The sequence below is a fragment of the Nipponia nippon genome, unplaced genomic scaffold (assembly GCF_047370975.1).
Source record: "Nipponia nippon isolate SJK-2023a ecotype South Korea unplaced genomic scaffold, ASM4737097v1 scaffold_5, whole genome shotgun sequence".
Taxonomy (NCBI): domain Eukaryota; kingdom Metazoa; phylum Chordata; class Aves; order Pelecaniformes; family Threskiornithidae; genus Nipponia; species Nipponia nippon.
In genome coordinates, this window is record NW_028262369.1 from 79,732,310 (window position 1) to 79,746,520 (window position 14,211).

At 37.6% G+C, this 14,211-nt stretch overlaps 2 protein-coding genes across 7 annotated transcripts in view; both read left to right on the forward strand.

Annotated features, from left to right (window-relative positions):
* LOC104009974 (sodium channel protein type 1 subunit alpha) overlaps positions 1-6,486 on the forward strand; it is a 104,854-nt gene extending 98,368 nt beyond the window's left edge. For all 6 annotated transcript variants that reach the window (XM_087731664.1, XM_087731666.1, XM_087731660.1 and 3 more), the window contains 4 exons: positions 277-414; positions 2,116-2,220; positions 2,597-2,867; positions 3,225-6,486. In XM_087731664.1, the coding sequence (XP_087587790.1) occupies positions 277-414; positions 2,116-2,220; positions 2,597-2,867; positions 3,225-4,393 (1,683 nt within the window). In that variant the 3' untranslated portion in view covers positions 4,394-6,486. The remainder of the gene's footprint in view (positions 1-276; positions 415-2,115; positions 2,221-2,596; positions 2,868-3,224) is intronic.
* A 2,283-nt stretch (positions 6,487-8,769) lies between these two features.
* TTC21B (tetratricopeptide repeat domain 21B) overlaps positions 8,770-14,211 on the forward strand; it is a 45,663-nt gene continuing 40,221 nt past the window's right edge. The window contains exons 1-4 of the mRNA XM_087733695.1: positions 8,770-8,803; positions 9,018-9,147; positions 10,224-10,334; positions 12,057-12,223. Coding sequence (XP_087589821.1) covers positions 8,783-8,803; positions 9,018-9,147; positions 10,224-10,334; positions 12,057-12,223 — 429 coding nt within the window. The 5' untranslated portion in view covers positions 8,770-8,782. The remainder of the gene's footprint in view (positions 8,804-9,017; positions 9,148-10,223; positions 10,335-12,056; positions 12,224-14,211) is intronic.

Here is a 14,211-nt window from a genome sequence, read left to right on the forward strand (position 1 = left end):
TATATATCTTCCAAAAGCAATTAATAACCAAACAATAGAATGAAACAAAATTAAATTAACTAATATGAGATTCTGCTGTAACAAATTGTGGAAAACTGAATGCAAACTGCCAGATGCTGTCAGTAATAGATGGAATGGAAAAAATACATTCATGTAAGTGACAGGAGTATTGTCCAAACACAAAATATTAAGAACATTTAGCCTAAGGTTGCCACTTGTTCAGTTGAAATTTTCACATGAAATCTTAGGAATGATATTTCACACTTTTTTCCCTAGGTATTACAGCAACCCAAGTATGAAGACAACCTGTACATGTATTTGTATTTTGTCATCTTTATCATTTTTGGGTCTTTTTTCACCCTGAACCTGTTCATTGGTGTCATTATTGATAACTTCAATCAGCAAAAAAAGAAGATAAGTATTGTCTCATTTCTCCTCTAAATATATTCTAAAATATTGCATTTTTGCAGATGCATGATATATGGAATGTCCACCCAAGGTTTGTTCAAAATTGAAAAAGCTGAAGTATATTAGGATATAAAATCTTACCAAGATGTAGTATGCATTGAGGTCATAAGATTTTACATTGTAGTGAATGGGACAGACCCTTCTGTTTTCAATGTCCAGTTTAGTATTCCTTAAGTCGTCTGCTTTTCCATACCTAAACTTCATGAAATCTTACATGATCAAACCCCTGATTTAGGCCTCTACATTAAAGCACTCATAATTTCTTGATTTTTTTATTCTTGATTTGTAGTGCTTCTATCAGCACAAAAAAGAATAGCTACCTGGTTATGAAAAATAAAGCATTATTTCATCCCACTACTACAGATGCTGTCTTAATGATCCCAAGTATTCAAGTTCTACTTTGTGGCACTGAACGATCTGAAACTATACAGAACAGGAGTGGTTTGTAACTATGTCAGGGCCTTTTTTTATTGTTTCACAGTGCAGATGTAGATAATCTCACTGATATAGATGGTCTGAGTATCAGATGCTCATCTTTAAAATTATTTTCTGTAAATAGATAAGGTAATGAAAGCTAAAGGACAAAAGCAGCTATGAATTAGTAGTTTAACTTTTACCTTACTGGACTTCATCACCTTCTGTGGGTTTATGTTACTAATGAGAGAACGCTAAGTAAGATTTTTGGAAGCTGTAAATGCTGGGGGCCTAGAGGTATATGGTTAGGCAGCCTGTCCAGCATACGGTGCATGCACTCCCATGTCTTCAAGCTTCCCAAACACTTATCCACAAAAGGGTTGCATCCAGTCCTATGTGCTCATAGACATTCCCGGAATTGGATGTCTGCAAGTATCTTTTATCCAGGAAAAAATTACTTCAAGAGGTATGTGGAGTCTGATGGGTTTTCATTCAAGCTGTCTCTACAAGAAAGTTACTATGGGCAGTGGATTTTGGTTAGGTTGCCGTAAAAGACCCGTAATTCTCTCTTTATCTTCACTGTCAGACTCCAAAGGCCAGTTCTGGCTTTTGCTAATCAGAACTTCATTGAACATGGAAGCTAATAAAGATAAAAGACTTAAAAGAGAGCATTTTGCTGTTAACAGTATCAAGAGTGCTTCAGCTCAGTTTCTGCAAAGTCTGATAATCCACCTTCTCAAAAACCTTGAAGACTTTGAGTCCCAATGCTAATGTTGTGATTGCTAAACTAGAGATATGTAAAGCACTAATACATTCATGTACTGAAAACCTGACTTTGTCTGCTTCCTTTGTTTCAATAAAATTGCAGTTCAGAAGTGACAGTACTGAGCAGCCCAGACTATTTCAGCTTATCTCAGATGCTGTTTACTGTATCTCTTCCTCTAAAAGAAAAGAGGTACTGAAAAGGATTTCTCGGAGTTCAAGGAAAGTAACTGTAGAAAAATGCTGCAGTACCATTTTTGTGAGATGCAGTATTGGATGTCCAGACAACTTCTGGACTAAATACTTAGATTGCAGACAGCTGCATTTGATAGCTAAGAGATTTTTCCCAATTCAGTCTTCTTGATTTCCATTAAATAAACAAACAAATAAATAAATAGAATTTCTCTTTAAGAGTTTTTTCAACACTACATATAAATGTGATTATAACCAGTTTTGATTTCATGTTTTTACTTTGGAGGTCAAGACATATTTATGACAGAAGAGCAGAAGAAATACTACAATGCAATGAAAAAGCTGGGATCCAAAAAACCACAAAAACCTATACCAAGACCAGGGGTAAAATTATTTATATGCATCAGACCAATAGCTATTGCCAAACAGCTCAGTTTTAATTGATACATAGAGAGCCGAAATATGCCCATGTGAAAATTATCATTACCTAGTGTATCAGTCAGCAAAAATGGAAAATCAAAACACAGTAAAAAAAAATATTTTTCCCTTGCAACCATTTTATGTATGAATATACAAACAAAGGAGACTGAACTAAGCTGTTGCATTCACTTTAATTTGACTACATAAGATCACTAGTTACATTTTTATTGAAGTCTCATAGGCTTTACTGCATGTATTTTTCTACTTTCTTCTAACAGGAAAAGAAAAAAACCCCACCGTTTATATTGGATGTTTGTTTTTTTTCTTTTTTTCTCCTCAGAACAAATTCCAAGGCATGGTCTTTGATTTTGTGACACAGCAAGTATTTGACATCAGCATCATGATTCTTATTTGTCTTAACATGGTTACCATGATGGTAGAAACTGATGACCAGAGTAAAGAAATGGAAAATATTTTATACTGGATAAACCTGGTGTTCATTGTCCTTTTCACTGGAGAATGTGTCCTGAAATTAATTTCACTTCGCCATTACTATTTCACTATAGGCTGGAACATTTTTGATTTTGTAGTTGTCATTCTCTCAATAGTAGGTAAGGCTCATTTATTAAAATAAAAGAGGGTAAAATGATTATGAGGTGAACTTTTACTCGAATAGAGCTATATGGTTGGCTTTTGCCATTGCAAGGTTTACAACTAAGACATGCAACTTTTCATTTTATCTAATAATTTACCTAATCCAACCATCAAAACTGTTATAATCATTCAACATATATTGCACCTGCAAATATTAAGTATAACTGGTATAACAGATATTATGCAAGTGGAATCTACAGAATATCTTTAATTGTTACATGGAACCACCAATTTTAAAACTGTTTTTCTAAATTTGTACTATGATATGGAGATTAAGTGGTAATGTATCTTGGTTTTATTGTTTTCTGTTTTAGGCATGTTTTTAGCCGAGATGATTGAAAAGTATTTTGTATCCCCCACACTATTCAGAGTCATCCGACTTGCCAGAATCGGTCGAATCCTGCGTCTCATTAAAGGCGCTAAGGGAATCCGCACTCTGCTTTTTGCGTTGATGATGTCTCTTCCTGCTTTGTTCAACATTGGCCTGCTGCTCTTCCTGGTCATGTTTATCTATGCGATATTTGGCATGTCCAACTTTGCCTACGTTAAGCGGGAAGCTGGTATAGATGACATGTTCAACTTTGAAACTTTTGGCAACAGCATGATCTGCCTGTTTCAAATTACCACATCTGCTGGCTGGGATGGTTTGCTAGCCCCAATTCTTAACAGTGGGGAGCCAGACTGTGACCCTAACAAAGCTCATCCAGGGAGCTCTGTAAAAGGTGACTGCGGCAACCCTTCTGTTGGGATTTTCTTCTTTGTCAGCTACATTATCATATCATTTCTGGTAGTGGTGAACATGTACATTGCTGTGATTTTGGAGAACTTTGGTGTTGCTACTGAAGAAAGCGCTGAACCCTTGAGCGAGGATGACTTTGAGATGTTCTATGAAGTCTGGGAGAAGTTTGATCCCGATGCAACACAATTCATGGAATTTGAGAAATTGTCTGATTTTGCAGCAGCGCTTGAGCCTCCTCTTCATCTACCCAAACCAAACAAAGTCCAGCTTATTGCAATGGATCTGCCCATGGTAAGCGGTGACAGAATTCACTGCCTTGACATCTTGTTTGCTTTCACAAAGCGTGTTTTGGGGGAAAGTGGGGAGATGGATGCCCTCAGAATACAGATGGAAGATCGGTTTATGGCATCCAATCCTTCAAAAGCTTCCTATGAACCAATTACAACCACGCTAAAAAGAAAACAGGAGGAAGTATCTGCTGTTATTATTCAACGGGCTTATAGACGTCACCTTTTAAAACGAACAGTAAAACAAGCTTCCTTTATCTATAACAAAAACAAAACCGAAGGAGGGGCTGGTCAGGGTATGAAAGATGAAATCCTTATTGATAAGTTAAATGAAAACTCATTTACAGAGAAAACCGATATAACCGCATCAACAGCAGTTTGTCCACCGTCTTACGATCGTGTAACAAGGCCAGTCAAAGAAAAGCATGAAAAGGAAGATAAAGATGTTCAGAAATAAAAGCAAATAGCAAGCAAAATCATCTATGTGCAAGATAGTTCATAGACTGTAAGGATCATGTGTTTGTGTCAACAGGACTCCTGCTGGAGGTCTATGCCAAACTGACAATTTTTACAAATATACTGTAAATTAAAGGTCAGTGCCTATTAAAAGACAGTGACCCCTCGTCAGTGACTCTGTCTGTGACATGGGGAAACAACCTTGACAGGAGGTTACTGTTCTCACTACCAGCTGACACTGCTGAAGAGGAGAGAAAAAGTGGCTGCTCAGACTGTAGGGACCAGTTAAAGGGGTGCAAACCAAGTATTTGTGTGTTTAGCATAAAACAATACGGTAACTGTATCCACTGTTTGCATTTCAACTGCCACATACGTCATATTTTTACAAAATCTGTGTTGGTGGATTCATCTTATTTTTATTCATATGTTGTTTATTATATGTGACTATTTTTGTAAATGGGGCTTCTGTTGGGGAAGGGGATGAAGTACACCTTTACAGGTACAAGGGCCAGGTGTTCTATTATACAACTACTATACACACAGAAATTATTTGCATGAAGGCATGCTGCACTTATAGATCATGCATGAAAATAACATTAAGTCACAAAGAACAACAGATTTTTTTAGCGCTGTGCTTCTGGAAAGGAATAACAGATTTTGAGGTGCTTAATTGATGTATTCATGGTGTATCACATCCAAACAAGTCTTGGTATGCCTGTAAAGTCCCCTATAACTCACAAGAACAGTAGAGATGGATTATTTTTTGCACAGACCATTAAGTTTCAGAAAGTGCAAACTTCTTTCTAGGTCTGGAGTCGCAGAATTTGTCTTTGTCAAATGTCTTTCTGCATTACAAATACAAAATGAATCTGCCTCAGCCCTCCAAACTGATCAAAAAGAGACCTTTATAAAGTTGTTCTGCTTTATCCTGCAGTATTGTTTAGCCATCTTCAGCTCTCAGTAAGGCTGATGTTGTTGTACATGTTAATGAAAAGCCCTCTGCGATGTAAATAGTCATTTTTAACCTGTGGTGCATGTTTGAGCAAACAGATAATGACCTAAGCACATTTATTGCATCAAATATGTACCACAATAAGTGTAGTGTGCAAGCATTCAACAGGTAAAATTACGTATTATCTACCATTATAGATAGTTTGGATGCTATCAGTGCATGTTTATATTGCCTATGCTGCTGTTCCTTTGACTGTCTGGGATTGTTAAATATGGGAAGCCATACATCAGAGCTAAATGAAATAAACTACTCAACAAGACCTCATTCCTCCATACCATTAAGCAATATTTTGCAGCTATTTAGGAGCTTATTTGTTTTATGTTTTCGAATTTTCAGTGAAAAGCATATAGTGTATATCCAAACTGTACAGACATGTTGAAAACTACTAAACCTGTTGAAAATAACGTTAGAATTTTATAAGCAAATATAAATACTGTAAAAATCATTTTATTTTATTTTTCAGCATTATGTACATAAAACAAGAACTGAATTTTATCTTCAGGTTGATGTCACACCATTTTTGTTAATTTCTGTCCATAGCTCTTTTTCACAGAAAAACTCCAGAGAACGAGATATAATTAAGAGAATGGATAGCTGTAGGTTCTTATTTTTTACAATATTTGCAAACATGTCAATACTTTCTGTGAAATAAGTTCATAATTTGCTTCTAAAAATTAAGTTTTTTTGCAGTTGGGAAATGGTGTAAAGTTCAAATTGAATGTCTAAGCAGTGCCTGCATCATAAGTTTTCAGATACAACCTTTCTTTCACAGAATTCTTAATCTTTTCTCATATTTACTCACAGATTGTTTTTGATTCATGTTGCACTAGAACAGTTCTAAATGTTATCTTGGGTCCACAATATTTTTTCACAAAGAGAAAGTAGCAAAATTGTATAATCCAACACATCAGGACATTTTATGTTTCTTACACAGGAAAATTAAATATAGATTACTTTTATTAAAATTATTGACTAATACTGTATTAGTGAACTGCATGCAGGAAAATGCTACTATTACCCTAACTGATGCTAAAGAACATTATTAATGCGCCAAAATAATAAAGATTACATTTTTTATTGTATGTTCCTTTTGTCTTTATAGTCTGACATTAATATAAAAAGGGCATGCTTCTAAAACCGCAGAATGAGAGGATACTGAAAACCTTTACAGCCAGCTATACTGTTTTTCCATGTAAGCAAATCCTTGGGAGTTGCTTGTTAGTCACCAACTAGGAATTTCTAATTCAATGCGTGTTAGACACTGAGCATGATGATTCTGCATGTATCCATAGTACTGCCCTGAGTAACTTCAGGAGTTCATGCAGCAGCTCCATGCAGTGGGGTACTCAACCATCAAATACCAGAGCTGTCCTGAGTGTGCCCCAGGTGGCTCAGAGCATTTACAGGAATGAGAACTGAGCATTCATGAGTTTACAAAGAGAAAGTGAGGATTGAAAGTAGTACTAGATACATGAGAGTCCCCAGCTTGGATTATGAGAACCAGTTTATTCTTGCTAGTTACTATTCTCAAATAGGCTACAAAACATCTCATATTCAAGTGCATTTCTGAAAAAGGTGAATCAGCGTCAGAGTGAATAACCATTAGTCTTTTCCTCAGGAATTTTTAAGAATCTCTCTGGAAGCACCATGTTCCGAGAAGCTATCGTTTGTGGATACTGATATGGAAAATTGCAAATGCAGCTGGAAAGTGGGCCTGTCAGTTATTCCTTACCAATTGCTTCAGTGAATTTCTGAAAATGTTCATTTTACACGCTTACATAATTTTATATTTCATTCCCCTACAATTTACAATGAAAACACTCAGAGGTGAATACTGAACCTAGTATAAAACCAGTTTATGAGCAATTGTATTCCGTATGCTTGCTCAGTTGCTAATGCAGAAATAAAATTTCATAGCATCTTCCCTGAAATTCATCATAAATCTTTCAAGGGAGGAAAACGTTTCTCCTTCAAATTGTTCTGAAATGCATTATGAAAAAAAGGTCTAAAACTTTGATAGAAAAGTGTAAGTATCAAAATGAAAAGAGAAGTATTTTCAGATTAACATGTAGACAAAATATGTCTCAAAAGGTTACCTTAAAAAGTATGTAAATTATCCACAAACTGACAGGAAAAATAGACTACTTCAAAAATAAGGCAGTAAATTGAACAATATTTCCTAATATTCTATACACAGCTTTTTAAACTTTGCTTTTCTCAAGGAAATAGTTTTGAGACAAATGAGAACTATGCCACTGTCACTGCAGATCACTGGTCATGGCCACACAAAAATACTCATTTCTCATACCTATTTTAGGTTTTCATTGTTACAGAAGCTGAAATGTTACTTCAGAACAAGTGGAGCATCAGTTAAACATAACAGGAAATTTTGAGGATCATCTTGGCCAACAAGGAAAAATGAATATGCCTACATACTACTTCTTTGGCACCTTCCTGATGCTGGGTATGAGAAGTGCGTAATGGAGTAGTGCCATGTGTGGTGAATTCGTTAGGAAAGCTTGCTCTGAGCGCTCTCCGCTAGAAGAATCGGCTTCACCTACTAATTCAGTGCAAGATGGGTTCACCTTCTTGTACTAAATGGTATTATTGACGGTTTTCATGTTGGATTGGCACCACAACCGTTCTAAAGGAATGTTACTTAGCAATGGTTGCTTCTGGTGTCTAGAAATGACTGAGGATGCTTTCACCTCTAGGGGAAAACCTGAATTTTACTGGTCTTTGCAACTCTGTAATTCCCTAGGAGGAAAGAAAGAGAAAAAAAGAAGAGAACTTTCTGTATTTCATTTTATCCCATTGCTATTTCATCTGTACAGAGAAGCCTCACATAACTTGAAGTGCTCAGTATTGAGATATATTATGAAACAGATGGAGTGTGGGACACTTAGTCGTATGTCCAGTCCCCAAAAAGCAAGAAAATAAACAAATTCTCGAAGCTTTCCATTCAGCGTTCAGGCAGTGACAGACCAACTGGTGTAGGCACTCTTGAGGGAGAGCCCGCGAGGCCGCCCGTCCCCGCCGACAGGGGGCGCCGCACACCCCCACCAGCACCGCCCGCCAAGGTGTGCTCAAACCCCTCCCCCTGCCCCTCGCACCCAATGGCACGGGACCTCCCGCCCGGGTGGTCCCGCCCCCATCTCCCCAGAGCCCAATGGGCCGCCAGACACTTTCCGGCGTTTTCCACAAGTTTTTCTTCCCGTGTCTTTCCCGCCTCCTTTCCCGCCGAGCCAATGGCAGTGGGCGCTCCTGCTAGCCAGCCAATGGCAGCAGGTGCTCCTGCTAGCCAGCCAATGGCAGCGTGCTGCCAGGCTCTCCCTCGCCCTTCCGGAGGCCCCCCCTCAGCGGCGCTGGGTAGCAACCATGGACGCTGAGGTGCAACAGGTGGGCGCTGCCGCCGGGCGCAGTCCCGCTCCGGGCCTCTCCGCGGGCGTGGGGCTGCGCAGGGGCTGAGGCCGGCGAGCCGCAGGAGAGGTGGTGGAGCCTGGGGCAGGAGGGCGAGCGGCCAGACGGGGTCGGTCGGGGACGGTCGGCGCGGTCTGCTGCCGTCCCGGGGTGAAGCGTTTGCACGAGTGAACCGAGGTCGCCTCTCCCGCAGGCTCTGCTCAATTATTACTGCCAAGAAGGCTACTTCCACCACGTCCGGGCTGCGGCGGATGAGGCGCTGGGGCGGCTGGGCAGCGATCCGGTGTTCCTTTTCTACCGGGCCTACGGCGCCCTGAGGGCAGGTAATGTGGGGCTGGGGAGCTGGTTGCTGTTTTCCTGGCCTGCCGCCGCCCTGGGCTTCCGTGCGTCACAGAATTCAGTCATTAGTCTAGTACACAGAAAGAAAGCAATGTTACACAGTCTGAATAGAATGTTTTCCATGTTGGGAAGATTACCAGTATTTCATGATCTATCACTGCCCCCTCCCAGACCCTCCCTGCAGTTTGAATGAAATTGATCTAGACCATATAGTGCTGAAGTGAGAAATAATGAGGTTTGTTTTTTTGTTTTTTGGGTTTTTTTTAATGGTTACATGAACGTGGGTCAGGTAAACGGGTTCCTTGGAGGAAATTTGAGCTCTGCCCAAATGGCCCTTGCATTGTATCACAAAGATAAATTTGCTTGTTCTGGCTAATATTTCTCCCTTTCAATGCAACTGTATCTCACTTAGTTGTATCTGCCTGCCCCAGAGGAGCTGGCAGCTAATACCTACTGGGAGGATCTTTGTGTACGTTAAACCGTTTTGAGAAGTTTATTTAGCTAAATCAAGGATGTCACAGAATACTAAGAAGTAATCCAAAGCAGGGGAGGGCTGTGGCAGGGGGCTAGGAAGGATTCAAAAGATTTTGAGGTGGTGTATCTGTTCCCAAACTCCCTGACTCTTTTTGTTTGTTTTACAATTGTATGTTCCTATTTTTCAAGATGTTGTCTCTTCTGTTGATGTTCAAAAGATTGACACAAACAAGGCTAAAAATCCTGGCTATGTAAAGAAAGAAGAGCACAAAGCTCCTGCTCAATGCCCTGTATAAAACAAATAATAAAGATGATTTTCATCTTTATGATGGTTGGCAGAACTAGCACATAACTCCTTTCGTGTTCTCTGCATTGAGATGCTTTTTTTCTTTCTTGTGTCTGTTTAAAAGACTTGCGCAAACAAGTGAAAATGGATGTGTGAATAACGAAGGAAGTTATGAAGACAGTGTTATCAAAAACACAGAAGAAAAAACTGAGGGAAAAATTTAAGTCAGATTGAGGTTTTGATGCTGATATTCTCTGTCTTGAAAAATGTTATAGCCTATTGTGTGCTTGTTTTCACTAGGTGACATCCAAGAGGGTATTCGACAGCTGGAGTCTATTAAAAACAAGCAGGAGGTGTCACTTTGTACAATGATGGCTCTGATTTATGCCCATAAAAAGAGCCCTAATCCAGGTATGCTCATTAAGACGATACTGCTTCATATTTTAAACAGCTGTGTGTTAACGTCTGAGAGTTGTAGACTAATTCTGCCTAATTTAAAAAGGTATACTCCAGCTTTGCATTTGACATGGTATCTAGTACTGAATTGAGTGACACTTATCAAGATTGTAAACAAAAATACCAAAACACAAAACTGTGAAGAGTAAGACTGAATGTTAAAATAAAACACTAAAAAAAAAAATCTGACTTATCTACCATGACAAAAAAATCTTTTATGGGAAAAAAAAAAAAATCAAGCTTCTTGTGATTGTTGGGCCACAAAAATGGTCAGAGGGATGGAGCACCTCTCCTATGAGGAAAGGCTGGAAGAGCTGGGGTGGTTCAGCCTGGGGAAGAGAAGGCTGTGGGAAGACCTTATTGCAGTCTTTCAATAATGAAAGGGGGCCTACAAGAGAGATGGGGATAGTCTTTTTAGCAGGGCCTGCTGCGACAGGACAGGGGGGTAATGGTTTTAAACTAAAGGAGGATGGCTTCAGACTAGGTATAAGGAAGAAATCTTTCACAATGAGGGCAGTGAAACACTGGAGCGGGTTGCCCAGAGTAGTAGTAGATGCCCCATCCTTGGAAACATTCAAGGCCAGGCTGGATGGGGTTCTGAGCAACCTGATCTAGTTGTAGATGTCCCTGCCAATTGCAGGGGGGATGGACTAGATGACCTTTAAAGGTTCCTTCCATCCCAAAGCATTCTATGATTCTATGATTGTTCTTCGCTCTTTCCTGATATTGGTTCTTTTGAGCAGAGCTGCAATTTAAGTCGTCATTAAAGCCATGCCATTTTTATCTTCCAAGTTACTCTGACCTTACAAATCGAGAAAAGAATTTTGTGAATGTTGGTATTCCTTTCTCTAATCTAAAAACTGGGATTATTTTGCTAAGAATTATATTCTCAAACACAGTTGGTTTATCAGGTAAACCGAGTTGTCATTAAACTATTGCCCTGGTATGTTCCTGACTGCAGATTTATAACTGTCATTGACAGCCTTGTTAAGCAGTATGATGTGAAACAGCTGTGACTAATGACATCACTCTTATTTGAGCCCCTGAGGATTAATACTGTAGGGCTGCAAAACTATCATGCATTTCAAGACTCTCTGAGAAAGTCATGGCAGTAAGAATCAGACAACTGATTTTAATGGCTCCTAAAAAAGGACCAGAAATGAATGTGGGTAAAAGAAAATATTTGGCAGTAAGTCCCACACACCAAGTGAAATTTCTCTGTGGGATTAACCTGATGAGAGCAACTGACAATAACGAGGATGTAAGAAACTGAGCTTTAGTGTTAAGAAACACATCACACATTTTCCAGCAATTCTGTAGCTAAATCATCTTGTGTTCAGCATTTTAGGGCTGCTTTACAGTTAACTGTTTGGCAGACATTGTTATAAGCATAAACCTTATTGTCAAGTTTCCGTTTATCTGGCAGGGGTCTCAGCTACAGATCTAAGGTTTAAGAAATAGTGGGGATCTTGCACAAATGGCTATGTTGATGGGAAACCTCTTCTGTCTTTTACATCTGTACCTGATTAATATTTTTAACTGGGAGGGATTGCCTGTGCATTTATCAATATATAATACAGAAAACAATGTTTGCTTTGGAAGCCCTTGGCTTATGTGCTGCTCTGTTGTAATATTTTGAGATGCTATCAACAAAAGCTCTGAACAAATTCTTTTCAGATCGAGACGCTATTCTAGAGTTGGATGCAAAAATGAAGGAGCAACGTAAAACAGCAGGACAGCAAGCTCTGTACTTTGCTGGCTTATTTTTGTGGCATCTTGGTCGTGAGGACAAAGCCCGTGAATATGTTGATAGAATGATCAAAGTTTCTGGTGGTGGTAAAGAGGTAATTTTTTTCCTATGTAAAATAGTAATACGACCATGTATACTGTAGACTTATTACACCAATGCTATTTGGAGGTTTCCTTTAATTATCTGTTTTGTGTTCTAATACTTGCTTTTCTTAATGTCATAAATTTGACAGGGCTGAGTAGAATTCCCATTATTACTTTTTTGTCTGCTAAGTATTCATTTTCACTTAATAAATGAAAGGTCCGCATTGACCAATGGAAATAATATGCAGTTATGCCAATTTTGCTACTTGATACTGAGCATCATAATTCCTAGCAAAAAACTAAGCGTGATAGTCTCACTAGAGGGAGACGTCTGTTTTGAATATGACGATTCAAAAATACCCAGAGGATTGGGGATTTAAATTTTCAGTAGTTGTTAAAGGCAAAATTTGCCTAGGGTTTTACTGAATGTAATTTATTTTTAAATCTGTGTAAGTGTTGTATGTAGGAATGTCTTCTGCGTTTATATACAGATATCAAAATTCACTAAAATCTTTAAAGATTAAAGAGGTTTGTGAAAACTTACTGTGTTATTTTTCTTTTTTTTTAAAGGAGGTATTGGCTTGAATTCAAGGACAGAAAAAACAAAAAGTTTTTTTTTTTTTTTTTCTATAGTTAGATGTCTTCAAGGCAGAGCTGTTAAAATTGAATGCATAATTGTTCTCTTATGACAGTAGTATTAAACACAAATGTTGTTTCTGAATTGTTCCTCTGTGTGGTTCAGTACATTTCTCAATCTGTAATCTACAGTTTTGTGGTTTACATGATATTATGTGAATTAGAAATCTGTAACTATTCTAAACATTAATATCTGAAATTACATTATGAATTTAAGTAATGGCTTAGCTTTTGAAGTATCACTGATCATTAATAAAAATTGGTAGTTATTTTTAATTACTGGCTGATTTTTTACTAATGAAGAAATAATTAAGGACATCACAAAGCATTAATACATTAATTTCTAAAAAGACTGAGGATATGCCATTTTGGTAAACTAGCAGTGTTTATGACTCTGCTTATTGAAATCATAGTAGTGGGTTTTTGTTTGCTTATTTTTGTTTTTACGACATACTATTTGGGAATGTTGCTTAGTAGGAAACATTTCCAGCTGAAGTATTTAATGAGTTTGAAATAATTAATTTTCCTTTTTTACAGAGGGACATGTACATAAAAACATACATTAGCATTTAAATATATAGAAAATAAATAGTTTTCCCTTTTTCTAAGTTCACTTATCTGTTTTCCTAGTTTGACAGTACAAAGTTATGTATACTTCAGATTTATTGGGAGGTGGTTAGGGATGCTTGAGCTCAGTGAAACATTATTTGCTTAGTATATACAGTTCATTTTGATAAAATACTTTAGGTACTCCTTATATAGAAGTAAAATACCTCCCATTTTCTTTAAAATGCTTGAGGATATGAATTTCAGCCAGTTTCTGTTGCATAACAAAATCGTGACCCTGATTGTTAGCAATTACAAAATATGGCTCTTCTACTAACCTTTGAGTTTTAAATACATGACTCATTTAATTTTGTATTACAATTTTATACTTTAAATTTTTGTTTTGATGGAAATTATAATTTGGTTAAATAATCCAGCACTTGAAAATAGATTTAATTTACTTAAGCTATAAATGTCTGGAATACATAAGAAAAATAGAATTTTTAAAAGGTGAAATGTGTCTTTTCATTGAAGGAATTATTACTTGTAATTAAATAATTTTAAGTGCTATATTTTTTTATAATACTGTTAGGGATTTGGGAAATATCTTTGCCCTTCACACACAGATTTTTCTTTTTAATCTGACAGTAGAAGAAGAAAACCCAAGTTTCTCCTTTTTCAGCACCCCATAAGTTTCTTGTTGTCTGATACAAATAAAATCTTAAGAAAATATTCTGAAAAAATGTTTGCAGAAAATATTCTTATAGTCTTATGCGATCACTTCTGTGAGGTTTTGTTCTGCCTGCTTAGAATGTTA